The sequence below is a fragment of the Grammomys surdaster genome, unplaced genomic scaffold (genome assembly GCF_004785775.1).
Source record: "Grammomys surdaster isolate TR1022 unplaced genomic scaffold, NIH_TR_1.0 243, whole genome shotgun sequence".
NCBI lineage: Eukaryota > Metazoa > Chordata > Mammalia > Rodentia > Muridae > Grammomys > Grammomys surdaster.
This window is the reverse complement of record NW_021604688.1, coordinates 1321760-1348619: the sequence shown is the minus strand read 5'-3', so window position 1 is coordinate 1348619 and position 26860 is coordinate 1321760. Positions and strand designations below refer to the sequence as shown.

Here is a 26860-nt window from a genome sequence, read left to right as displayed (position 1 = left end):
ATGAGATAGCCCCCAGCCCATTGGGTCAGGGGCAGGATATTGTGGTTTGAACATGCAACATCTTCCATAGATTTGCCAATGGTATAGGTCAGGGATGGAAAGGGAAGTTGGAGACATTGTTCCTTGCTCCTGAGACCCACAGCATCCTGAGATTCTTTTTCCCCTTTGGGAGTTCATCTAGGGTAAAACCTGATCATCGGTTTCTGACACAGGAGACTTGAACATGAACCAGTGTGAAGCAGAGCTGAAGTTTACTAAAAGATGATTTAAAATAGATTTAAGAACATCAGTTCCAAGACAGAGATACTGAGGGAAAGAATCAGGTACTTCAGAGAAGATGGGTGTGGGCTTCTCAAAGAGAGCCATACTCCACTGTTTTTACAATAGTAATATGCAGGATTTGGGTAGATTATGAAGTTATTATCTTACATGGTTGAGAAGGAATTTCAGTGAAATCATGGGGTAGCTCCTGAGGACCATCTCATAGGCTTACAGTTGCTGAAGTAAAAGTGTAGATGACATGGATACAGGATCTAGGGAACTTCATTCTCCACAAACCTAATACTCTCATTTATGAGGTCCCCAGAAAATGCCAGGAGTTGAGGGGAACGTGTGTAATACACTTAGGCCTTATGCCTGCTTTATTGGTATTTTTGCATTCTTGTTACAGAAATATATCTGTAAATAGGAAACACTGTCTCCGAAGAAGTTTAAAATGAAAGCCTTATTACTGTTCTCATCTATGTCTGCTCTGTGGTGTCACTATGAGACATTTAGAAGAGGAGGCGGGCCAGTAACACAGAACAAGTGGAAGCTAAGGAAGGAGAATGAAAACATATGTAAATATTGTGACAGCAAAATTATCTCCCTCAATATGTCATTGAAATAACAACTGGATTCAATAAGTCTTAATTATTTCTTCTAATCTAAAATCTCCCCAAGCTTATAATCTAGAAAGACAGTAGAAGCATGTCAATCATTTTATTGTTAGAAACACAGCTATTGAGAAATTACAAACTGTCTTAAAACAGTCAACAGATGATAAAGCAAGGAGCTAGCAGCCAAACCATCCCCAAATATTTGTATAGAAAGAATACAACTTTGCTTTAAACACTGCAAAAGGTGGTTTTGAGAATTTAAAATGCTCGGGAAACTGTGTAAGAAAAATAAGGTAAGTACATTTTGGTCACAGAGTGTTTATGCAAATACAACTAAACGGATGATAATATAGAGAATTGAACAATAAATTATTCATCATTTCAAAGTACTTGCTGCATGGTAGGTTGATCTACTTAAGCTTCCTCCTAACACAAAATGAATGATCTGGAGGCAGAAGGCAGATTGAGTTTCAAGGGCTACATTGTGATCATCCCATGGCTATGTGCAGTGGATCCTACAAATACCAGAACTATCCCGAGTGTTGGAACTTATTAAACACATGGAAAAATGCTCTAAGCACTTTAGAGTTTACTTGGATTCTCAACATCTTTCAAAGGAGACTATAAGGTTTTTAAAGGTTCTACTAAAGTCATTTAAGACATATTGGTTGCCAACCAAATCTTGGCATGAATTCAGAAATAAATGTAACTGAAAACATTACTCAAGTGTAATTTTTGAAAATGCATGATTAAAATTCTGTCAGCACATTACATTGAGTGAAATAGGACATTGCACATGGAGGCAAACAGCACGCAAAAGACATTTCGAGAGTTAGATGTCAAAATCAGCTGAGTGTGTTATTTGGTTTATAGTCAACAATGAAGCATTTGTGACACATTTGATTCTGTCCCTGTGGACTCCTTCTTCAGAAAGCTATACGTTGTGTTTTGCTTTATTTTCAAAACACATATGAATATTATTATGGTACTATTTACTTCTTCTTTTGATTAAAAGCGTGTTGATTTAAAATTCAGCCTGGTTTATGAATCACAAATTTAGCTATTTATTTGTGAAAGGATTACATCTCTCTCCTATACCTGTGGAATAACACTAGTAGTTCAGATTACAGCATGGAAAGAGAGAAGCAAAATCCTGCCCAAAGGCCATCCATGAACAACTGCCTTTCAGTGATGTGAGATGAGAAACAGCCTTTCAGTGATGCAGTGATGTGTTTTTAAAAAACAGCACTGTAAGATGCAGGACTAAACAGGGCCCATTGTACAGTCATGAAAGAAATAGTTTGATCCGAAGTTAACTGTCCCAGGAAGAAGGAAGACAAGTTTGTTATTTAAAGTTTTATTTTCCCAGGTTTTATATAACTGATGAACGTTGATCACATTTATTACAGATCGCCATATTACCACTTGTTAGGCAATGAAAAATATTTGGAATTCATCAGGCAACTAAGAAAATATACAGTAAAGATACAGCACATCAAGGCAACAAGTACACTTTCCTTTGGATTAATAAATGAACAAAGGAAGGAAGGAAAACTATATTAATCATTTCTATCTGTTCAAACTTCCAAACCTAGGTATCTTCAAGTATATTTCAACAAATGTCTTTTGAGTTTATCTCTAAAAACAAACATAACACTGCCCCCTCAACCAAACCGTATCCTCAGTGCATTACCCTACATTTTAGAACACAATAAAATAAAGACTCCTTTGAGGGACTTTAATTATGCCTCTGCAGTTTGGCTTGTTACATGTTAGCAAAACATTACATGTTCTATACAGCTAAAATTAGACATTTTGGGGTCTTTAATATTCACCGTATCTGCTTTTATATAGAACAAAGCAGCTCTTGCTGGAGTAATCAATCACTCTGAAGTCTTTGATAATGCTGGAAGCTGGACAATGATGCTGTGATCCTGTGACACTCTGGGAAATGAATGGTCAGGGGATGAACACATCTTTAAAAGTTGTATATAATTCACAACTCAGGGCTAGGATTTTCCCCACTCTTATTTTGCCATATGTATACCATTTTACTTTAGTGAACTTATTTTAACATTGAGTTTAAAAGCAAGAAAAGATTCCTCTACCCTGCAATAGTAAATGTACCTGTCTCTTAGAAAGCTTTGATTCTTCTGAGAGATTTTAAACCAGGAAACACCAATTGGCAAACATACAGAAACAACACATCATAAATAGTACATTACTAAATTTCAAAGCTAGAAAAATATATCATACTATAACTTGTAAACTGTCTTTAAGTCAGAATGCTTAGAAGCTAGAGCTCATTGACAAATCAAATGAGAAACTTCAAAGTTGTATGCAGGACACATTTTAGATAAGGAATGGGATTGTCTAGTAACCACATCACTCTTTCTGAAGTAACATCAATTCTGGTAAAGAGTCCTGGTTAATCACTTCCAAATGGCAGCAGAGGGTCATTAAAAGGATGACACTAATCTCAACAATATCTAATCATATGGTTTTCCTTTACTGAGCAATTATTTTCTAACATTTCCCACTTAAGACAGTTTTCATGTTCTAAAAACAGTTCCCCTTCCTCGGATCCCCTTGAAAAATTACCCCGAAGCTTAGCCACACTGCCAGCTTCCTCCCAACAGCTCAGCTTAGGTACGTTATCTTAACTATGCACTTATGCACTGAAGAGCTGCACAGGAACGAGTATGACTTACTGCCTAGACTGAAGATATAATACTGTCCTGTCTGTACTAGGGAGGAAAGTTAACACTTGTGAGGGCAGCAGTCATGTCATGTGTCATTTGCAACTTTCCCTTCAACTACAGTGGAAAGGCAAAAATGAGCATGGTGCCCTTCATTTACCCAGTAAGTAATATTCTTCAAAGTCACACCTATGAAACACAATGGGAGCCAGGAACGTCCCTGACTCTACAGGAGACTTAACTAAAGCCACATGTTGAGATTCAGGCGTAGTTTGTGCTAAACGAGTCTCCCTATATTGTTACTGTCTATGGGCTTTCCTCCTAGAACAGATTTCTTAGTTTGAAAATGAATTCATCTAATGAAGTTTAGGTGTGGTCATGGTAAGAATAACTGGTATCTTATGTACATGACTATGTAATTAGAATTTTATTAATCCTAGCCTGAATCTGTGGAAGGGTTTTTAATTTGTATTACCTGTGAAACAGACAAGGCATGTGTTAAAGAAATGTCAGATTTTCCTCACCTATGTGAGCTCAAGCTACACATTGAAACCTTTTTGGTTAATTTCTGAACAGCAAGAAGAACTCTTCCGATTGCCATTTAGAGCCAGAGGTTTTATGTAGCCACATTTTATTTATTTAACATGCTGGTGACACCCTATAGGGCACACATTAAAAACCAAAAACCCAAAACAACCCTGTAGACCACAGAGCCACAAATAAGATTGTACCTCAAGTTCATTATTTCATTTAGTGTTAATAGAAGAAAGAAGTTTACCAGTGCTAGGGAGTACTCTTCCCCATGATGCTGTTTCCATGCGTTACTGCCACTGTGGCTCTTCCTACTCCACAGGTCTCCTATAGCCTGCTCTGCATCATAAATTGCACTGTTAGATTGCGGGGGGGAGCAGGAGTTGGGTGTAAATCACAGAGATGGTGGTGAACAGTACTCTGGGACCATGACTACTTGGTATACTGTACTGTACTGTACTTGGTAATTCGACTTCGAGCCATGCTAGGGGAGGCAGATCCAACTGTCTGGCTAAAGTGATGGTCAGAGGAACTCCTCATGTGACCAATAGTGGCTGCTCCTCCCATGCTCAGCCCAGTGCCACCATCACCTACTCCAGCTCCACTCAGACCCACACCACCAGCACCCATGGTGGTGCCAACCAGGCCACTGCTGCCTATGCCTCCAATCCCACCTAACCCAGTGGTGCCACTCACACCGGCACCAGAAACCACTCTCTCTGTCACAATCACGTTGTGGGCACTTGATAACTCAGGGGACATGCTTAGGTTGCCTATCATGCCGGAAGTTGGTTGGATCACTCTTTCTGTCACAACTACATTTGAGGTCTCTCGAGGGTTAGGAATGGTTAGTGAGGTGGGTAGACTTGAGCCTGGTGCTATTACCCTTTCTGTCACTATAACATTTGATCCATCTCTTAAGTCGGGTATCTCTAACATCCCATGCAAATCAGCACCAGAGATGGGGCCCACCACCCTCTCTGTCACCACCACATTTGAAGCCTGCCGGTTATCATGAAAGTGGACAGAGGGCTTCAGAGTGCCAGAGGTGGTATAGGACTCCCTCACAGTGACATTACCATAGCCCAGAGGATCAGGAATTGGCATAGGATGCTGTACTCCAGGGCCAGAGGGATAGGTGTTCTCAGAAATTACTGTGGTAGTGCCAAAATGTGGGGAGATGGGTGGGTGTCCACTAACAACGGGCTCTGTACGCTGGGGGCATGTTGGTTCAGTGCTCTGAGGAGGCCAGGAAGGATCGGGATCTGGGTATGAATCTATTTCTTTTCCCAAGCTGATATCTGCCAACTTCTTAAACTTAGGCCCCAAGGTATCCAGGAAGCTTTCATCTAGATCTTCTCCAATGAAGCTGCAGCATCCCACGGAGCCTGCAGGGGAACCTACACCTTCGATGTCATAGATGAGCAAACAGTCGTTGGATGGACGTCCTTCATCTTCGTCCGCGTAAGCATAGGCTTTCTAATTTGTACAGAATAAAGAGTATTAAACAAAAAGTCACAATATCTTTTTTACAATTAGATGAATGTATCTAAATTCTGATATTTACTAGAACTGCTTTAAAAATGATTTCAAAGGTGCTTGAAAGAATTCAGTTCGAAGTTATTTTAGCTATAGTTCCAATACATTTTGATCTTTAAAATTTTCTTTAGGTAAACTTGCTTAAAATCATATACAAAATCATATACACAAAATCATATACAAAAATCCATACATTATCTATCTTATCAGTAATTTAGGAGGGAAATAAAAATAATGTGCACAAAGGAGCTGGTGAGAGGAACTTGTTTTTGCTCCAAAAGGGATATTTAGAGTTGACAGGTTCACTCACATTGAGACGCGGGGATATTTGAATTGAATCTGGAAGGGTGGCTGGAAATGTGTATGAGAGGAGGGGTGGGGAACAACAACCGAACAACAACAACACTACACAACACAACATTGCAGAGTGGACCAGAATAGCCAGCCAGAGGCTCGAGGTAAGCAGTCTCCTGTGGATAAGGCAGGAGGTTGGTGCTGAGGGGAAGATGGAGCTGTTCAGGTGGCACCTGAATCATGAATTTGAACTTTAAATTACAAACCAAATAAAATAGAGCCACTGGCAGTGTTTAACTGGGAGAGGAAAATGCTTGGGTCAGAGCTTCAGAAACATTGACCAACAAACAAGAATGGTTGGGCATGAAGATTAGACCACTGGCAAGGCCCTCATGGGAACTGGTGAGTGTACGGAATGAGGGGGATGGAGAGGAATGCAAGCATGTGGCTAAAAGGCTCACCTGGCAGAAGTAACTTTCCATGAAATTCATATTGAGACCTCCATCTCTACATTCTCTCATTGAATTTCTTCTTAACGTTCCTGAATATTCCTGGCATATCTCAGGTGCGGCTGACGCTTTGACTCCATCCATTAGTTCGAATCCTGTAGTTCTTTCTTCTCCTCCCAGATCTTGCATTTCTCTGCCACAATATTCATTTGTATAAACTCCTACAAACATTGAACCCATCAAATTTAATTTCTCTAGTGTGGTATAAGCTAAAAACTGTCATATATAGTTTCTTCATTCAAGTATGCATGGTGAGCAGAAAAGAGATGGATATGATACATAAAGGAGGGATAATTATAATATTAAATTCAAAACAATGTTAATAAAGCAAAATAATATTGAGCAGCTTGCTAAGTTTAATCATCTGCTGAAAGACTTTTCTATATGCTGAAAACTACGTGCTGAAAGAAGTGCAGAGAGATAATAAAAATCTGTGGGCTGAGTAATTGGATCTCAAACTGACTCAAGTTGAGGCAAGTAACTTTAATTCTAAAAGTTATGTACTTGTATCAGCAAACTTCTGATGTGTTTCTGGATGTATATGGCATCCTGTAGAAGGCATAAGAGCTACTGAATTTCAGACAAAGGCCATAGCTACAATGAGAAAAAAAGGTTGCTGGATTTATCTTGGGTAAACATATGGACGTGAGCGAGGGGAAGGAGCATAGTAAATGCTGAGGTAGTGAAATAAAAAGGAAATGAAATTAAAGATGGTGAACAGAGGCAGGGTTCACAGGAGGGCAGATGCCCATGGCACAACATTCTAATTTGAGTCTTGGGAAACAGGCCTTTCATATTCCAATTATCATGATACGTTTCATGCTAATTTAGGATTTGTGTGAAACTTTATGAACTTAAGGAAGAGAATCAATGCGTAGATAAGTATTGGTGGTTTTGATGAGTTGGCAGGTCTCAGGAACCAACTGCAGACTAACGGGGGTCGGGGATGTGACTCAGTGAGCTTCTGTTTTCTGCATGGGGAAATACTTGCACAACTAACAAGAATGGGCACATCAGGAAGAAAAATGGAAACAGTGACTGACTATTGAATACAGACTCTTGATATAGACTATTGAATTAAATTCGACAAAATAGAAACATTTCTATGACTGGTGTATTTTAGAGTGTTCAAAGTAGAAAAGTAATTCTACTGGGGCTGGAAAGATGGCTCAGTGATTAAAAGCACTTGCTACACTTGCAGAGAACACGGGTTTGGTTCCCAGCACCCACATAACAGTTCACAGCTGTCTGTAACTACAGCTCCAGACCATCTGATGCTCTCTTCTGGCCTCCAAGGGCAACACACGCACACACACACACACACACACACACACTGTGCACAGATATACAAGCAGACAAACACTCATACAAATAAAATGAAAAACAACTAAGTTTTAAAAAGAAATAATTGCTAAAATGACTAAGAAAAAACGGAGACAACAAGTAACACTTTTTAAAAATTAAAATAGTAAGACTATTTCTACTGGCAGAAGATGAAGTTATTGTCATTTCTTTTTTATTACAGTAGTAGCTTCCTGGCTTCTGCGTGGGAGTTAGCATAGATATTTGGTTCAAGATAATTGTACATACCCAGTCTTAAGACTAAGCAAAGAGAAACTCCCCAGTGTGTATACAACCTTAGCTGAATGTTTTGGGAGCTTTTGAGGTGTTTTATCTATTTGCTTTCAATTAACAAATTCATTAAACAAATATTTTTATATGTCAGTGGTTATACTTATGTTAAGAAAGGACATATTTTTTTCTGTAAAAAATGTCGCTAATGTAAAAAAAACTTGATTGGACAAACTGGGATAATTTTCTATACACACGTACATGCATACACACATCTACACACATGCACATACATACATGGACACATATAGTATTTCATCTGTTAGATAACTCATGACTATATTTTGGTATTTCTTTTTAAAGAGATCCTGATTACATCATCTTTCTGATGATCAAGGGTGATTTAAAAATATACAGCATGTGGACTGGAGAGATGGCTCAGTCAGTAAAGGGAAGGCTGACAACCAAAAATAAAGTATACAGCATATCAGATCAATTACAGTAGGCTTTCCTTTACTATTCCTTTCATTTACAAATATGTCATTGGAAAAGGAATTGTAAAAACACATTTAAAGAAAAGAAAAGCAAAACAAAACCCCTAAAGAATAAGATGCCAAACTGGAGAGAACAGGGCTCATCTTAGTCTTTGGGTCGTTGGAATGTTGTCTTTTTCTTACCTGAGTTGTCAATACATTCTATAATATTGGCATTACCAGGTGGCATTTGTGGCACACAGATGGTGGTTATACCCTAAAAGACAAGAGACAACATTTTCCCATTTGTAATGAGCCTTTTCTTCCTCTACTTGTATATTTTTATTCTAAAATTATTACAGAATTCCTAAAAGAAGACTATTTAGGATGATTTTGAATTCGATTTAAAAGTTGAATATCCCTCTGCACCCAAATCCTGCCTGGAAAGAGCTGGTCTCATAGGAGTGCTCACACTCCTAAGCTCAGAGGTGAGATCACCACTTTCACACCTGCCAGAAGCCCACAGGGCACAGGAACAGTGGAGCAGCTGGGGACAGGATCTTTCTGGTCTCTGGTCTCCATCTACATCCTGGAGCTAAGGCTGTCCCACAGCCCTCTGTACCCAAACCCCACCTAGGAAAGAGCTGGTCTCCCCAGGAGTACTGGCACACCTAAGTTCACAGACTCACAGACCCACAGGAGAGACAAGCTTCAGTCAGAGACAGCAAGACCAACTAACCAGATGGTGAGAGGCAAGCACAAAAACCTAACCAACAGAAACCAAGGCTACTTGGCATTATCAGAACCCAGTTCTCCCACCACAGCAAGTCCTGAATACCCCAAAACTTGGGAATAGCAAGATTTGGATTTAAAATCACATCTCATGATGATGATAGAAGACTTTAAGCAGGACATAAATAACTCCTTTAAAGAAATACAGGAGAGCACAGGTAAACAGGTAGAAGGCCTTAAAGAGAAAATACAAAAATCCCTTAAAGAATTACAGGAAAACACAAACAAACAGGTGAAGGTATTGAACAAAACCATCCAGGATCAAAAAATGGAAATATAAACAATAAAGAAATCACAAAGGGAGATAACACTGGAGATAACAAACATAAGAAAAGATCAGGAGTCACAGATGCAAGCATCATCAACAGAATACAAGAGATAGAAGAGAGAATCTCAGGTGCAGAAGATACCATACAAAACATTGACACCACAGTCAAAGAACATGCAAAAGCTCCTAACCCAAAACATCCAGGAAATCTAGGACACAATGTGAAGACCAAACCTAAGATTAATAGGCATAGAAGAGAGCAAAGATTCCCAACTTAAAGGGCCAGTAAATATCTTTAACAAAATTATAGAGGAAAACTGCCCTAACCTAAAGAAAGAGATGCCCATAAACATCAAGAAGCCCATAGAAGTCCAAATAGATTGGACTAGAAAAGAAATTCCTCCCGTCACATAATAGTCAAAACACCAAGTGCACAAAACAAAGAAAGAATATTAAAAGCGGTAAGGGAAAAAGGTCAAGTAACATATAAAGGCAGGCCTATCAGAATCACACCAGACTTCTCACCAGAGACTATAAAAACCAGAAGATCCTGGGAAGATGTCATACAGATCCTAAGAGAACACAAATGCCAGCCCAGGCTACTATACTCAAGAAAACTCTCAATTACCATAGATGGAGAAAAGTTGAATCTCAATTTTAAGCCTTGCCTGGTGACCTCTATAAACTTTTGAGGTACATTTGACCCCTCTCCCTTTCCTCCCTAGCTACCCAAGAACCACGAATAGTATAGAGTAAATACTTTCTATCATCAGAAGGCACATCTGGAGATGGAATTTTGGTGAGTCCCACAAATCTCATTCTTAGACTTAGCACTTACATCGTGGGGTTCAGGTTGTGGCCCTTCTACTGCCCACGTGTGCATTGCTCCATCAGAACATTCTGGAACAGGTTCAAATCCAGCTCCACCACCAGGAGCTCCTCCACAATCACAGCAGATCAGCAAGAATGGAACCACTGAAGGAGAGGGAGGTAAGGGGTTAACAATGCGCCATGTTGAAAGAAAGCACTCTGATTTTCCCTGGTCAAATGAGAATTCCTGAGCTGTCTGAGTTTAAAATTACTATTTAATATGCCAGGACAACAAATTAATAATGGTTGGACCCCCATATAATCATGAACTTGGAAGCATTAGACTTCCATGAATTTTAATTTTCTTTATAGTACTGAAATTATAGATAAAATCTTAAAATAAGTGATTGTATGTATCATCACTTAGGAAGCAGCAGAGACTAAGGAATGCTGAAGTCAGGCAACAGTTCTGATTCTTTATGCCTGTATTTACTTTTCCGTTTGTGCACACTTCTCTTTCTCTATTTTAGGGGAAACCTCATTCAATTATCAGTTATTTTTAGGAAGGTCATTATTTTCCCTACAGAGACATCTTTCTTTAGACGATTCTCACATAAAGATTATCACACTCTAGCAATTTCTTTGCTTTCTAATCTGTTTTGAGATAGAATCTTGATAGATAATTCTGAATGAAAAGATAGAAAATAAGGATGTGTAAATAATGGAAAGAAAAATTAGAGCAGAGGAGAGGGGCCAGAAGAAAAGAGACAGCAAAAAATAAAAAAAAACCCCTGTAAGGCAGAGAGAAGAAATTAAATGTAAAGTTATTGACCCAAAAAACTTATGTACATCATTGTTAGTCACACTGTCTGACAGTGGACATTGGTATTAGGGAAACTGAAAATGAAAATTAGCTGTTATTTATAGCAATCATCATCAGCTTCAGTTCCAAGGAATTCGTGGACCAGACCCATGTGCTTTAAATTTATATTCATGTAGGCAAAACACTTATACACATAAAATAAAAATAAATATATTTAAACAGAGAGAAATGAAGGCAGAAAAATATTTTAAAATTTTTATGTGAGTTCTTTCAATGTACATTTTGTGATATGTGAAGTTTGTTTTACCATCAACATTTTATGATCCTACATTTGAAAATGGCAACCTCCCAAATGCTTGGATGGTAGGTGTGTGCCACCATGTTCAGTTGCAAATGTCAATATTTGTATTAACTTAATGACTGTGTGTAGTCTTCAAGATACCCCCTTCCACTCCAGTTTCTGTCATAATTTAGGACAATATTAAATTCCACCAGGAACATCTGTTGGACTCTATGTTTGTATTTCTGTCCATGACTAAGGTTACTGTAGTGACCCCAGATGTATCATTGCTTCACTTGTGGACCTTTCCTCACCTATTGGTGGTGTGAGGTCAGCAAGAACAACAGCAAAACTCAGAACAGCAGGTTAGGTAATCCTTGCAAGTCATAGTGTTAAGTTGAACACCTAGACTGTTTGATTTCTTTTGCCATATTTTTTGAGAGACACAAGTCAGAAGAAGGATTGAAACACTTACATCCTAAGACTAGGAACCCCATGATGAGCAGCCCGATGCCTGCAGGACCGAAGTGAACATTGTCTCCGTATGCTGGGATGTCAGGATTTTGGTAAGAGTCAGTGTTAGGGCCGTAGGGGTCTTCCCGTATTGTGGTACGTCGTGGATCCTCAGTGGAAGTTCTTTGATAATCACCAGTCACTCGTCCATCAGTCACTTGTCCATCCTCACGGTCTTTTCCACCACCTTGATCCTTTTCCCAGACAGAGCCACTAAGTTGAACGATGATTGTCCCAGTGCAGGTCCGCTGAAGGGAATCTGTAACAAGATTCACAGTGGAAGAAACTACTGTCCGTACATAGCCTAGCAAGTAACAGGTTACAAGTGTCCACCATGCCCAGCAGCTTGTGGGGGTTCTGGAAACTCATCCTTGGAAAGCAATTGCTTCACTGATTATCTATCTCTGTAGCTCTTCTACTCAGTTTTTAAGCCAATCAGTGATTGTGTTATTATACCTAACCTTAACCTTACTGGCAAAACTGTTTACTGGATAGTTTATAGTGTTGCCAGTTAGATATTTCATCTAGGTTGAAAAATTCAAAATACAGAAAGATGTAAAATAAAACCAGAAGCTAACCCATGGCATCAGGACCTAAGGGATAACCTTCTAGTTTCCTTCAGTATCAGTTGTCCTTAGTGATAAGGCCCATGTTGCCTATTTATGGCATTTATGGTTCATTCTGCTTCCAATGGGATTTGAGGTTTTACTTTAAATTGTATGCACTTTTTCATGCCTTAGTACACCTTTAATTAACATAGTTTCTGGTGGGTACATGGTTTTATATCAAATGGGCTGTATTTCCTTCCTTAGTTACCTGCTGATACAGCTTTCAATAGTAACTGCTAAAGACACAGGTGTTAGCATCTCTGTTTAGCCTTCTGTATTTAGTGCTTTCCCAAAGATTATCACTAGTGAGATTGTCAGATAGGAATAAGGAAATGAGCTGAGTTTGTTTTGTGCTATTCTATAGATATGAGTCTTACTTTCACTGACAGAGCCCTAGAGCCTGGCACAATGGCTAGCATTTATTTAGTTAAGATTCAGTACATACTTTGTGAATAAAGGAAATGAAATCTCTGGAGATGAGATGTGCAACAGACATAGTTCAAAGTCTGCTTATCTGACCCTACAGGTCATCCAATGATGATCATGCTGTTTATACATGTCTTGCTATTTTCTTTTCTCTTCTTTTTTCTTCTTTTCTCTTTCCTTCCCTCCCCTCTCTTCTCCTCCCCTCCCTCCCTCCTTCCCTCCCTCCCTCCCTCCTTCCCTCTCTCCCTTCCTTCTTTCTTTCTTTAAACCATTATCAGCATATTTTGTTACTTCTCTATTTTGCAGAAGACTGTGGTGTAGATGGGTGAGGTGGCTTCTCTAGGAACTGATAAGCAGTAAATGATGGGATGGGACAGTTTGAGTATACAGTGTTCAGCTCAACAGGACAACTTCTATTGAAAAGGGGCTTTTCCAATCCACTTGCATTCCGGTCACAGCCCCCACCTCCTTTCTTCCCCGATTTCTCCTTCCCCCTCTCCTCACAGGGAGCCAGAAAAGAGGATTTTTTTTTACAATAAAATTTTAAATTGTCTTAGAATATTTATGCTTGGCTTCCTTTGGAAGTTAAATTGATTTCTTACCATCTATTGATAGCAGTGTTCCTTCATATCTCCCATTAAGCCTTTCATATTGTTCCCTAGTAACTTTGTTTCTTAAAGTTAGTATGCCTGTTCTTGAGTCAACAGCCAGCAGGTTCTCTGGGTTATTTCCCATTACATATCTGTATTTAAAAGAATACAATATAAATTAAAGCTCCCTTTCAAATCGAGATGTTGTAAAATTATGTTTGTAAGATTAGTATACAAATAACGGGTTTTTCATGTCTTTTCATACATGTCTGAAAGCATACTTTGTCAAATTCACTTTGTGCTCAGTCATTCTCCTTCCCTCTCGCCCACCTCATGCTGCCCGCCCTCCTGGCTGGTTCCCTTTCTTCCCCCAAACAGTGTTTGCTTTCATTCTTTCTCTCTCTCTTCTCATGATCCCCTAAGGTTAACATTTTAGTTGGAAAATGCCATTCTTACCTAACATTTGTGGACTCTAGACCCGTGTCCAGGTCTGTAGCTGCAAACTGTCCCACCTTGTGGTTTGCATCCATTTTACCAGTTATTTCAAACGTCTTTGAACCTGGCCGGAACACGGAGCCCTCGACCACGTTTACCACAGTCACAGTGACCATAGTTGCTGTGAGTCTATATTGAGCAAGAATTGACTGGTGGAAATCAGCTACGTTTCTAACACCAATACTAAGCTGTACATTCTTCATGGCTTCATAATCTAGGGGCTAGAAAACACAGAGAGAATTAGTTGTACTGTAAGAAAAGTTCAGAGGACAGAGAAATCCTTTGAGAACACTCAAAGTTATTTATTTATTTATTATATTCTTGTTTCAGTTATGTGGTTGATCACAAATCCACGTAATTACCCAGTCTTACTTGTGTTCAAGGTCACATATAAGTAGAGGAAGGGGAAAAAATCTAGTTATCCTGGATCTTTTGTTGAAAGGTTGAAAACTTTTTGGGACATGAGTTCTAATTGCTCACCAAACCAGTTAATTGCTTAAATTCAACATATGAGTCAATTAATACATTTGCAGTGCAAAGACAATTTTTGTTAACTGACAACATTTCATGGTTCTGACACAGTATTTCTTTTTATAAAAAAGAATGAGTCAAATATACTAGAAATTTAACTAGTTTTATCCTGAAGAACTATTTAAAATACTCACTTCAGTGTGATGTTTTGAATGTCAAGGTATGTGCGCATATATATATAAAATTTCTTATTTTCTTCAATATGCTCTAAAATTATTTCATACTATAATCAAGTATTAAGTGTTCTTATAGAAGTTGATAACCAAATCCACACTTTGTAGAATTTACCAGATAGCTGATATGTTCCCCATGTACCAAATATATCTTTTCTGAATTCTTATGAATATTTTAAATAAAAATATTCATACACTGAGATGCTCATCTAAAAATCTGGGATTATAGATTTAGTTTTATTCAAAACTTTAAACATCAATTATAACATATATATGTATGTGTAAATAATATATAATCATATCACTCTTCCATAACTATAAAATAAAGGATTTGGTGTGTGCTAGTATATCAGGAAGAAATATTCTAGTTTTTAGGTAGCGATATTAAGAACAGATAAAGTGTATAATTTTTAGAGTAACATAAAATTGAAAGTAAATAAATTCAGAATTAATTTCCCTAGCATCCAATTTTAGATAGTATCAGAAAAAAATGAATTTAACAGATAACAAAACCTAAGTTTAAATCACTGTGTCTTTTGCTAGCAATAAACAGGTTGCATGCTTTCTGAGCCTCCATCTCTTTGTCTATATAGATTTGATATAACCAGTACTGGAAGAGCTGACCAGAAGCATCTGGAAACTGTTTCAAGCAAATGGAAGCAACAGTTTCAGTGAATAAAATTTTAAGATACATGAGAGGCATAAGACCACACTTCCTTAAGTGGGTTAGTCTATTGGAAATCTGCTTCATAAGGTTATCCTGAAAGGCAGACTGCAGCAAGATTGATGATAAGTCTAGAGAGACCAGAGTGACAGAGCTAGGGGAACCCTGGGGTCTACACTAAGGCAGAATCCCCAGGGAATGGAGAAACCCCAACAGGAGAGATGAATGAAAGAGGTAGACGAAGGGCGATTGAGTTGTATCCCGAATGATTCATATTGTGTGCATCACATAAAATCGTCAATAATTGTTGAAGACTTAATCAGGTGGAAGATCTCACTCTCAGCTTCTCCTGAGGTGGATTTTCACCTTCTATTGCAGAGGACATCTTACTGAATGTAAGTGTGGTGAACGGTTGATACAGAAGAGAACTAAATAAGCCTTGGCCAACAGCCACAATGAAATGGGAATATGAAGGGCCTATAATTCTGTAATTGTCAAGCACAGTTTAATTCCATAAAAGCACACTGGCAGAATTACAATGATTTAATTTTATCATCCTGTTGGGAAATCAACTTTCAATTTATATGATAAATATTTCTAAAGCATAATATCAGCATCTCAGTGTTGGCATGAGAACATTTTAAAAAATTGGTTTTAAAAATATTATTTAATTATTGACTTTGAGGTTAGAGAGATGTTTTAATGGTTTAGAGCACATAATGCTCTTGACGAGGACTGAAGCTCAGTTCCTAGGCTAGCACTGGGCAGCTCATAACTGCACATAATTTCAGCTTGAGGAGATTTGATACTTATGGTCTCTGAGGGCACTACACTCAAGTGCACATGTCCCTACACAAATACAAAAACCCACATGCAATTAAAAATGCTGAAGTAAATCTTTAAATAAATGTAAACAAAACCTTCACTTTAAAGGTTAATCATACTTTGTTGTTTGAAACCCTCTTATATAGAAATGCTTTCCCCAGACCTGATCTTTGGAAACAATTGCACTGAAAGAGTTTCAAATTTTTAATGCTTGTTCTCCTGAGATTATATAAGCATATGCATTCATATTAAAGTTTTTGTATTTTACATAATTTTAAAGCATATTAATTTTTGTTATTTCATAGGCTCATTTATAAAATGCTAGTATCATTTTAACTCGATGTTGTGAAATAGAAAAGACCAGCAAAACAAATGCTTTAGGGTAGTTATACCATACCTTGACAACCTTTAGAGTTCCTACATTTGTTCTTTCATTCATTTCTATTTCAAACCAATTTCCCTCATTTCCAGAGATAAAAAAAATGACTGCCTTCCAGTTGTCTGAGAATTCTTCATCCAAATCAATGACTCTGATCTGCACTAGCTGGGAGTGTAGTGCGTTTTCTTCAATTTTGATGTCATACTGGAACAAGAGGAAAAGTATTAGAGCAAAGCACCGGAGAGATTCACGTACTAGGCTGTCTGCACCATGTTCATAGTTAACTATTCAGAAACAACATCTCTGCTTATTAATTGCATACTTTGTTCAAATCCACTTTTTCCACTGAAGAAACAATTCAAGAGATAGTGTGTGTCTACACTGGTGTTGTAGATAGCCAATATAGCAGGTGCAACTGAAAACTGAATGAGTTCCTATAAGAATTGGGCTGTGAAGAATGTAAAGTCATGGAATCTAATCCTTAAGAGGAATTGCTTACAGATGACTGCTCCAAGTATGGGATATTGTCATTGACATCCAGGATGCTGATGCTGCACTCGCATTCTGCAGACATGCCATCTGCTCCACCATCACGGTCTGAGCCTCTCACCACAAGGGTATACTGGCTATATTGCTGAAAAAGACACATATTATGGGCAATCATACATTAGACATAGACACTGGCCCAACATCTACATAAATCCACCATAGAAGACAAGGAAACAGAAGGTGAAAATCCACAGATCTTACATCACTCAGTATGGAATTTGTGGTGTCCATTTCCAATGAAACTTACCCAGCATGCTCTCAAAGATGCAATAGTTTTGTTCAAGACTTTGTTTCTTATTCATTGTGTGTCCAGAGAGAGGAAAAGGGTATAAAGAGTGAGACAGGCCAGAATATTTAAGAAGAGAAAGATATGGTTCATTAAACATGCATGCTATGAACAATGAGCCACTGAGTATGTAAGACAAGTACAGAGGTGTCTAGTGGAAGGGGGAGAGTGAGAATGAAGTCACTCATGCTGTTTCTACTTTGATTCTATTCAGTGGTGACTCCATTTCTAGAAGTTGGTAAAAGCTATGGGAGCATCCTTAGACTTATGCATAAACATAATACTTCCCATTTATGGATATAGCTTCAGCATTTCTCTTCATGGTCCCCAGAATCCTCAGTGATTGCTGAGGGCCTTCACTTCTGACCCCTTCTTAGAGAACTTTACTGATAGAGTTATTTTGATGTTAATATATTTTTGTTGGATTATGTAAAATAATCTGAGAGAAAAGGAAAAGGCTAGATAACCATATTTTTATTCTAAATGTGTTTTTTTCAAAGCAGTCAATAAAGAAATTTAAGTAACCTAAAAACATCCACAGACCTGTATAGGTTCAAACAAGACAAAATCCCAGCACTGAGGAAAAGAGGACACAAAGTACCACCCCTAATCAAGAAGCTCTTTGCAAATGATTTCTGCTGAAAATTAGAAATCAGCTTTCTACAATGGGATGCCACATATCAGCTACAGTCCAGGGCAGGGCCCATGTCCAGGAGTACTTACATTAGACAGACTTTTATTTGTGTGTGAGTTTTTTACTTTAATATTTTTTATCGTACTAGGTTTTCTGAGTCTGTTCTGATGTTTGGTTTCTTTTCAGGAGGAAAGGAAGAGAAGGGGAGAGAATGAAGGTGGGAGGGAAGGGATCTGAGAGGAGTTGGAAGGGGAGAAAGAGTATGATCAAAATATATTGTTTGTAAAAAATGTTTTAAATTATTTTTTAGTATAAATAGGGCTAGCGAGATGGCTTAGCAGGTACATGCACTTGCCATAAACCTAACAACTTGAGAGTAACCCACATGATACAAGGAGAGAATCAACTCTTAGAAGCTGTTCTCTGACTTACAAAAGAACACTAGGACCACACATACAATAATAAACAAACAAACCAGAAAATAAATAAAATACACAATGTTTGAACACATTCTTTTAGTTTTTCTTTCTCTTAAGCACCATTACTTTAGAGCCAGTTCCTTAGGATAAAAATCCATGAAAAGATGAAAGATTACCTCTCTGTCTAGAAAATTATTCATTGTTCTGATTTCTCCAGTTTTTCTGTTGATGATGAACATGGGTGATTCAGAAGGCTCCTGTCTTATGATCTTGAAGGCTATCATTGAGTTCAAGTTATTTGGCTCATCAGCATCGGTAGCATTGAGTTTCATTATCAGTGTGTCTAGAAATCAAGGACAGTTGGCAGAGTTGGACAATGAACATTATTACAGACAAATATATTATCTGTGTCCATACAGTGTGCATTTAACTCTCCCCCCTTTGTACAACACCAACATACCAATCAAATATCTCCCTTCTCTACTTTTGTCTTAATGAAAAGATCACAGTTAAAGAGGTTCCTAGACATTACAGAAGGGTAAAAGGAAATCTGCTGTTCTGACTGTTTATTTTTCAAATATAACTTGTTTTAAACAAGATGCTTATGGCTAAGCAAAATAGCATTAAAACATGATCAATGTTTTTCTCAACTGTGCTATACGACCTTATTTCTAGCCATATGCCCTTATCCTTACTACCCACAACTACAAATGAGAATGGTAATAACACCATAGTTATAAAGTTCATGAGAGAATTTAATAGCAAATGTGAATATTGACTGATGTTTATACTGAATAATGCAATTTAAGTAAATATTATTGTTCATCTTGGGCATTTAATAAGTGCCATTGTTATTTAGATTGGAATTGGCTCTTTGATAGGTGCTGTGTAACTAGGAGCTTGTAAGAATTGTTTGTTTGACCACACACTGCCCTGTCCTTATCTTCTTTTGTAATCTAGTATATAGTTTTGACGAATGACACTTGTGGGCATGCAAAGCTTTTGACATTCATTCATCATCTGGAATGCTGTTCTACTCTCTAAATTGTTTCCAACATCATTTTCTAGTCATTCAGGACATCTCATCCCTTCTCTTTTTGCTTCTTTCCATTCTGTCATCTTCTTTCCCTCTTCTCTTCTCTCACCTCTCCCTCTTAGCTTCACATCTTTTGAACAATCTTCAGTGGTATATACTGTATCACTTAGGTTACTGAGTATTTGGTAATTAAATTTTTAGATACAGGAAACCACAGGGCAACAACTCTACTCTGAGACTGTCAGAGTCCTTTCAGAGAAATGCTACAGTGGAATAGACTTTTAGTCCCAACAGTTAGCATCATTTGAGAGATATGCTTCCTATATTTATGGTGAGCCATATGGAATTACATTTATGACACATTTACAATGTATAAAGCCAGCAACTTGATCAAAGAGAACCATTGAAATTGGACCTCTGTGGTTGTGAGTTTCATGCCCACAATTCAGCCCATATTGAATGGGGAAAATTAAAAAAACTTACATTACATCTGAGTACATAAAGACATTTTCATGTCATGAGCTACAGGATAATAAATATTTATATGACATTTTTAGTGTATTGGGCATTATTGCTATCTAGAAATAATTAAAAATATTTGAAGGGATTTATGTGAGTTTATGCAAACAAGACATCATTTGTAAAAAGATATGAATTCCATAGATCTCTTTATCTTTAGAGGTCCTGGAACCAAACCAGAAAAGAGGGATGACTGCATTTATTATAGCTTGAAGGAAAAGGGGAAGCAAAGATTTTTGGGGCATTCATTTATTGTTAAGAAAAGCTCTAAGTATCAAAACAGATTACTTGTATCAGATATGTTTGAGAGACTTAAAATAATCAAGCTCATTCTGTTTCCAGTACTTACTGTTCTTCAGTTTCTACTGGGTACTGTTCACTCCATCCCTCTGCAAGTGTGCCTTGGAAATGAGTGAGAACAGATAGTACTTGTTTTTCTGTGTCTGGCTTGGTTTGTGTAGGGGTGATCAAAGTTACAACTCATAAGGTCTTTTGAGTTCTTCTTCAGCAGAATAGAGTATCCATCTATGATATATTTTGAAATGATTGCAAAAGGAGAATATGAAGCTCTTCAGCACTTCCTGGTTAATGATGGGGAACTCTCTTGACCCTTGTTTGGCTATTATGCATTGTATTGAATAATGTACTCCCATAAAGAGGTACATTTCTTATGTCTGGATAAAAAAAATAAATCTAAAGTAAGGATTTTGATCATGTGTGAGTGGGATTGCCTTTCAAACACATTCGGGTAGAGAGTAAGTTCTCATTTCTCTGAGCCTGTAGGCACTTGCAGATCCTGTTGGGATGTAGTATAAGAATCTCCAAGGAGCTAGGGCACGAGGCATGAGTATCAATCCCATTTGTTGCTTTGGAGATGCTCCTGGGTTGACACTGCAACTATTCCCTGAGTTGTTGGTTCTGGATGCTTTCTACAGTTCTCCCAGTTGATGTTTACCTTGCCACAGCTCAGCACTGTTGCTTAGCAACAGAAATTTAGTCATCAACACATTGTTTCTTTAATTGTACAGGTGACTCACTTGCATTAGAATTTTCTTCTATTTGTCCTAGAAATGTAGTCATTGAAAACACGGGAGGGTTGTCATTTATATCCATCACTCTGACTCTAAGCGCCAGTGTATCCTCCAGATCTTGACCTTGTGCATTCAGTGCTCGACAGTAGATCTAGACAGGAAAGAAAAAAAATCTGTAGCAACGCATGTGTTTGTAACTGCTTACAGAATGGAGGCATTCGCTTGGTACCACAGGAGTAAGGGACACCATATTATTTCCCACTAAAATATTGACACAAGTAATACATTTCAATCAGTAAGAAAAGGCAAACGTGAGCATAGCATAAAATGTAAGTTTAAAAAACAGCCTGGAATGTTAGAGAAAAGGAATGTTGCATATTCTATGTTTAAAATCAAGCAAAAGGGTGTCAGGGAGAGTCAGAGGAGCACTTTAAAAAATAAATGGCATTCAAATGTTTTGGGGTAGCTATGTGGCTATTTATTTCATCATTACTGTTTCCATTCTAAAGACATGTAATGTGTCTCAAATTCGACTAGTTTGCTGACTTGGTGAATTCTTTTGGGAGACACTGCAGAGGGAAGAAGTCAAGAATACAGATTTGGACTTGGAGACTAAGTGGTTAAAGTAATTCTAGGGATACAGATGAGTAGTGTGAATGAAGGCAGCAAAAAATAAGGAATATCTGAAGGTAGTTTGAAATACGACTTTTTTTTCAGGGCTGGGAATCAAACCCATGTCTCTTCATGCAGTCAACAAATGCTTAATCACTGAGTTTAATCCTCAGACCTTTGATGAGATTTTAATAGGAGAGAAAACAAGATCAGTGGACAGTTCATTTTTATTTTATCTTATATTTTTAATTAAGAAATGTCAACCATGTGATCGATGGAAATGGAGGTAGTCAATAGAAAGGAGAACAGAAGGAAAAAGGTATGTCTGAGGATAAGGCTCATTCAGAGATAAGTAACAATGGGGCTGTCAACATGTCACGGGAGAGCTCCGGGAAAGTAGAGAGCTGATCCTGCTTTTAGACTCAGTGATGAACACTTCTGAGCTAGAAGAGAGAGTGCTATGTGTATGCATGGGAGTCATCAGGATAGGTGGCTTGGTTTGGGGTTAGTTACTTAAAGAGAGCTGAGGTGGCACATTGGAAGAGAGGCTACTAAAGTTGTGTGACAGTTTCTAGAAGGAATAAAAAAGAGAGACAAGGCCAGGTAAGGATGAATGAGTTTCTAAAGTTCATTTAGAGCTCAGATGAGCTTAATTATAATGAAGTATGTTCACGTGGAACAACTGGCCTCCAGGAGCTCCAGGCTCATCCCTTGGCAGTGGACTTAAAAGGAGAAAGGGAGGGGACATAGGGGGAGGGAGACTGGGAGGGAAAGCTCTGATCTGGATACAAAGTAAATAAGCTAATGAATGGAAAAAGGAAGTATTGATTTCCACTGATCTTTCTCTTTTAAATATCTAGTAAAAGCTAAAGATTTGTCCTTCCAAACAAGTATTCGAATTTGTTAAGGAGCTGATATAAACTAGCATTTTTGCTAACACATAAGGAAAACATTTCTCTATTAATATTTCCTTATCTATTGGGATAGTGAGTTAAGAAAGATCTCAGAAGGCTTAATATTGAGACTCTTGAAATCAAATTTGGTATGGTCTAATATTTTTCCAAGAATAATTTTTATCTGCATATAGTTAATGACACAAAGTTCACTTACAATGAAAAAGGGGGTGACTTCACGATCAACAATAGATGTTATATTGATTTCACCAGTTTTTTGATTAATAATAAAGATTCCATAAGGTGGCTGGTCAATTCCTACTCCAGAGATTCGGTATGTCACTTGTTGGTTTGCAGCACAATCTGAATGAATCTGTATAAAGACACAGGTGAAGATGTTACAAGGGCTATGTGAACTCCTACATATGACAGATGACGAATGTCTTCCTCAAGAACTGTTGAATGTGCTGTCTATGACATCACCTAGGAGTTTTAAAAACAGGGAAATATATTTGGAGCAGTAGATACATGGTCAGTGTTGAATTTATAATGATAAATAGCAATGTAATAAAATAATTCCATTTCTATGTCTACCAAACAATAAACAAATGTCCCCCTAAGAAGTCTTTATATACATTGTTCATAGATGTCATAATCATTAAACATTTATAGTTTTATTTTCATACTAGTTTTGGACTCTATGTTGGCTCTTTGTCTAGAGTTAGCCTTCATAAAGAGTTTCATAATGCAGTTATCACATAATATTAGTCTTTAAATTAAAAATAACTTTAAAAATATAAAGTTTCAAAAAATATTGAAATGGATTTTGTAGTAACAGGCTATTTGAAACTTCTAATTTTGAAGGTGGGAAGGAGAAGGAAAGTACCCACTCCAATAGAGGGTAAATTCTGGCTTTTTCCTCAAAATAAATAGTTTATAAATATAAGCAATTCTTACAAAGGAGTTGTCATGTGTATCTGCTCAAATGGTTGTTTTTGCATCTGTGTGTGTATCTATATGTCTGTGGGTGTGAATCTGTGTGTCTGCAGGGAGTTTGTACTTTTGTGTATGGAAAAAAAAGAAGGTAGGGAAATGAGAAGAGCTTGAGGTTATGAATGAGGCAAATTCTGGATGTTTATAAATATGGGCAAATAGGAATTCATTTCTGATCGGTTATGCAGCAGAAAGAGCACATACTCCGAGCATGCCGAATCCTCAATCCGTTTGTAAATCATGGCCTTTTTAGAGTCTAGTCTAGCAAACCTTCATGTGCATTACTTTTGCCAATGAGATGAAACAATGTTTAGCGCTCTATCTAAGTACCTAATTCTCCTAGTTTACCCCTTTAGGAGTTTTGGTTTTCATAATTTTAATGGAGAGGTGCTGTTAGGCCATAACTTTTCAGTAGTATGTGTTCACAAAGCACACAAAAACCGGACACTTCCAGAACTGCACCCTATTCGTTGTGTCATTTAAACTCATGCTCTGGGTTCGCACTTACTTTGGCAATTGGGTTTCTCTTTGAGTTGTCTTCACCTTCCCGACAGGCTGCAGCGAACTTGATCCATTCTCGTTTCTGCCTTCTGATGGAATGCCACTTGATGGTACCATTTTTGGCGTTATGATCTCTTACCTTAAATAGGTAGAGTAAAATATAGTGTCTGTTAACTATTACTTATTACTGGTATTTCACTGGAGATTTTTGAGATTTTGGAGTAATTATGTCAGGAAGAGAAGATAGATGGTTAAGTGAAAAATTAAGAATTCTGACAATTTTAGCCTTTGCAACCATTACATTGCAGTGATTTTGTATTTAGAAGAATGAGGGTTTTCTTGAGGATACGTTCTCATGGCCAAGTCAACTCTCTTTTTGTCTGCTCCCTTTTTCCCTCTCTTTCTCTCTTCCTCTCTTCCTCTCTCCCCCTCCCTTTCCCCATTTTCCCCTTTCTTGCTTTTTATTTTCTTTTTGTTTATTATGTGATTTGAGACAGGGTTTCTTTATGTAATTCAGGCTGGCTTCTGGTCCACAGTCCTCATGCTTCAGCCTTGGAAGTGCTGGGATTACAGGCATGCATTACTGTGCCTGGCCCTTTTGTTTATTAATCTGGAAAAAAAATAAGTTTCTGTATCTTACCTGGATTTGAAATTCACTGTTAACTTCAAGCACCACCTGTAAAAAGCAGTCATAGTAGTTAACTTTAAACTAAGTGTTTTAAAGTTTATATTACTCAAATAAAAACTCAAATAAAATAAAAATAAAAGTAAACAATACATTTGTGGGGTAAATTAATGGCACTAAGTATTCCTTAGCTATTTCTCCTGATTAGCAAATTTCTCACTACATCAAAACATGTGCTATTGGGCAGAGTTCTGCTTAAGTTCCAGATTTGAGTGTTGCACATAACTTGTGGTGAAGTACCGGAATATATTAAACAATTTTTAATCTAAAGATTACAGATATTTTTAAAACACTGATATCAACATGCCAAAGTAATGTGTTTGTATATTTTAAGACATGGTAAAATGTATATTTAAAAATTAAACATTTTTTACATTCATTATATTGCACTGAAGGTCAGTTAATGTGAGCGTGCACTCTTAGGTTTTGCAAATATATTTTCAAATAAGAGGTGTTTAACTTCTAATTGAATTTTTCATAAGAGCAAACCTGAAATTTACATTCATAATCAGAGTTTAGCACTGATACCAAAAGCTATAGTGTACAATTAAAAATATGCATATTAAATATTTTTAAACATAGTGATTAGCTTTTTGTAGCTGGTTTTCAGTTTCATCCTTAAGGAAAATATGAATTTCAGTTTCTAAGAAAACGTTTTGAAAAACTGTCAAAATGGAAAAGTTAAACAAACAAACAAACAAACATGTATTTGTGGTCAACATGAGTAGCATGAAGAGAATTATTACCCATAATATTATGTCAGTCATAGTAATTATTACTATTACCATTAACTGGATGACAATTAAGTACAAGACAATGTGGCCAGTGAAATCTGCACATTTATTGTCATTACAAACACAGGTGGCCATTATACTATTATCTCCTTTATACAGGCCAAGAAACTGAGGCAGGGCTACTAACTTATTGCAAAATGCAATCTCATCCAGTTTAGTCTAAATATGTGTTTATTTTATAGTCAAGTATAAGACAGCTTATTTTCTCAAATAAATTATTAAGTAAAACATTACTAAGAATTGATATTACATCTTTGAGAACTAAAGGTGATTTAATCTCAAATTGAGCTTTTTGCTCTCTCTCTGTCTCTCTGTCTCTCTGTCTCTGTCTCTGTCTCTCTCTCTCTCTCTGTGTGTGTGTGTGTGTCCGTGTGTGTGCTTCATGTATGAATACATGTGTGTTTAGGTGAATGCCTATACACAAGTGCACAGAATGGAGACTGACAATGAGTGTCCTGCTCTAACGCTCTCAGCCGTATTCCCTTGAGACAGGGTTCCTCAATGAACCTGGAGTTAGGCTAGTAGCTAGCCCACACCAGCAATCCTCCTGTCCCTGTGTCCATGGCAGCAGGGTCATAGCTCTTGTGGCCATGCTCAGCTTTTTATGTGGATGCTGGGAATTCAATGTCAGGTCCTCATGGATGAGTACCAGCCCTATTCTTTCCCACCTGGCTGTCTCTTCAGTCCCATTGTTAATGCTTATATAGATATAACAGCAGCAGAAACAGTGGTACAGGGTCACAGTAGAAGCCACACTGCTTGTGAGCTAGGGTGTGTAACTGTGTCATTGAGTTGAGCTTGACTGCAGAACTCATTTACTCCAGTGAGTTCTTGCTGCCTGTGTTATTTTGGGCACTCTTCTCTTGCTTGTGCTTCTGAGTGCAATGGGGCTGCCTTATCTGTCTGCTTGGAAGTCAGTTCTTCATTGCTACAGCTGTTTAGTCATTGGCTATCTGTTATTGCACTTCTCTTCCCAGAGTGAAGTGCCTGTGCCTGCAACTTTGGGTAACTGGCCAGATGACTAAGAACTCTGCCCAGCTTTATGAAGCTAGGTCATCCTCTTTCCCATGAGAAGCAATTTCAGCAGAAGACCAAGGTTTCACCACAGTGTCAGACTCACAATAAGATGGGTAATTAAAAAACTGCCTAGTCTGCTTTTTAAAATGTGGTGTGAGCTGCTTCTTCTTCTTCTTCTTCTTCTTCTTCTTCTTCTTCTTCTTCTTCTTCTTCTTCTTC

The 26860-nt window shown here is 37.6% G+C and overlaps 1 protein-coding gene across 1 annotated transcript in view; it reads right to left on the bottom strand.

Annotated features, from left to right (window-relative positions):
* Positions 1–967: 967 nt before the first annotated feature.
* Positions 968–26860, bottom strand: part of Dsg1 (desmoglein 1) — a 63099-nt gene continuing 37206 nt past the window's right edge. Inside the window, exons 3-16 of the mRNA XM_028774803.1 lie at positions 24786–24821; positions 24153–24284; positions 22869–23024; positions 21153–21297; positions 18737–18903; positions 17172–17306; positions 16691–16876; positions 14062–14321; positions 13618–13757; positions 11944–12240; positions 10394–10530; positions 8700–8772; positions 6403–6611; positions 968–5587 (exon numbers count right to left, since the gene is read on the bottom strand). Coding sequence (XP_028630636.1) covers positions 4541–5587; positions 6403–6611; positions 8700–8772; positions 10394–10530; positions 11944–12240; positions 13618–13757; positions 14062–14321; positions 16691–16876; positions 17172–17306; positions 18737–18903; positions 21153–21297; positions 22869–23024; positions 24153–24284; positions 24786–24821 — 3120 coding nt within the window. The 3' untranslated portion in view covers positions 968–4540. The remainder of the gene's footprint in view (positions 5588–6402; positions 6612–8699; positions 8773–10393; positions 10531–11943; positions 12241–13617; positions 13758–14061; positions 14322–16690; positions 16877–17171; positions 17307–18736; positions 18904–21152; positions 21298–22868; positions 23025–24152; positions 24285–24785; positions 24822–26860) is intronic.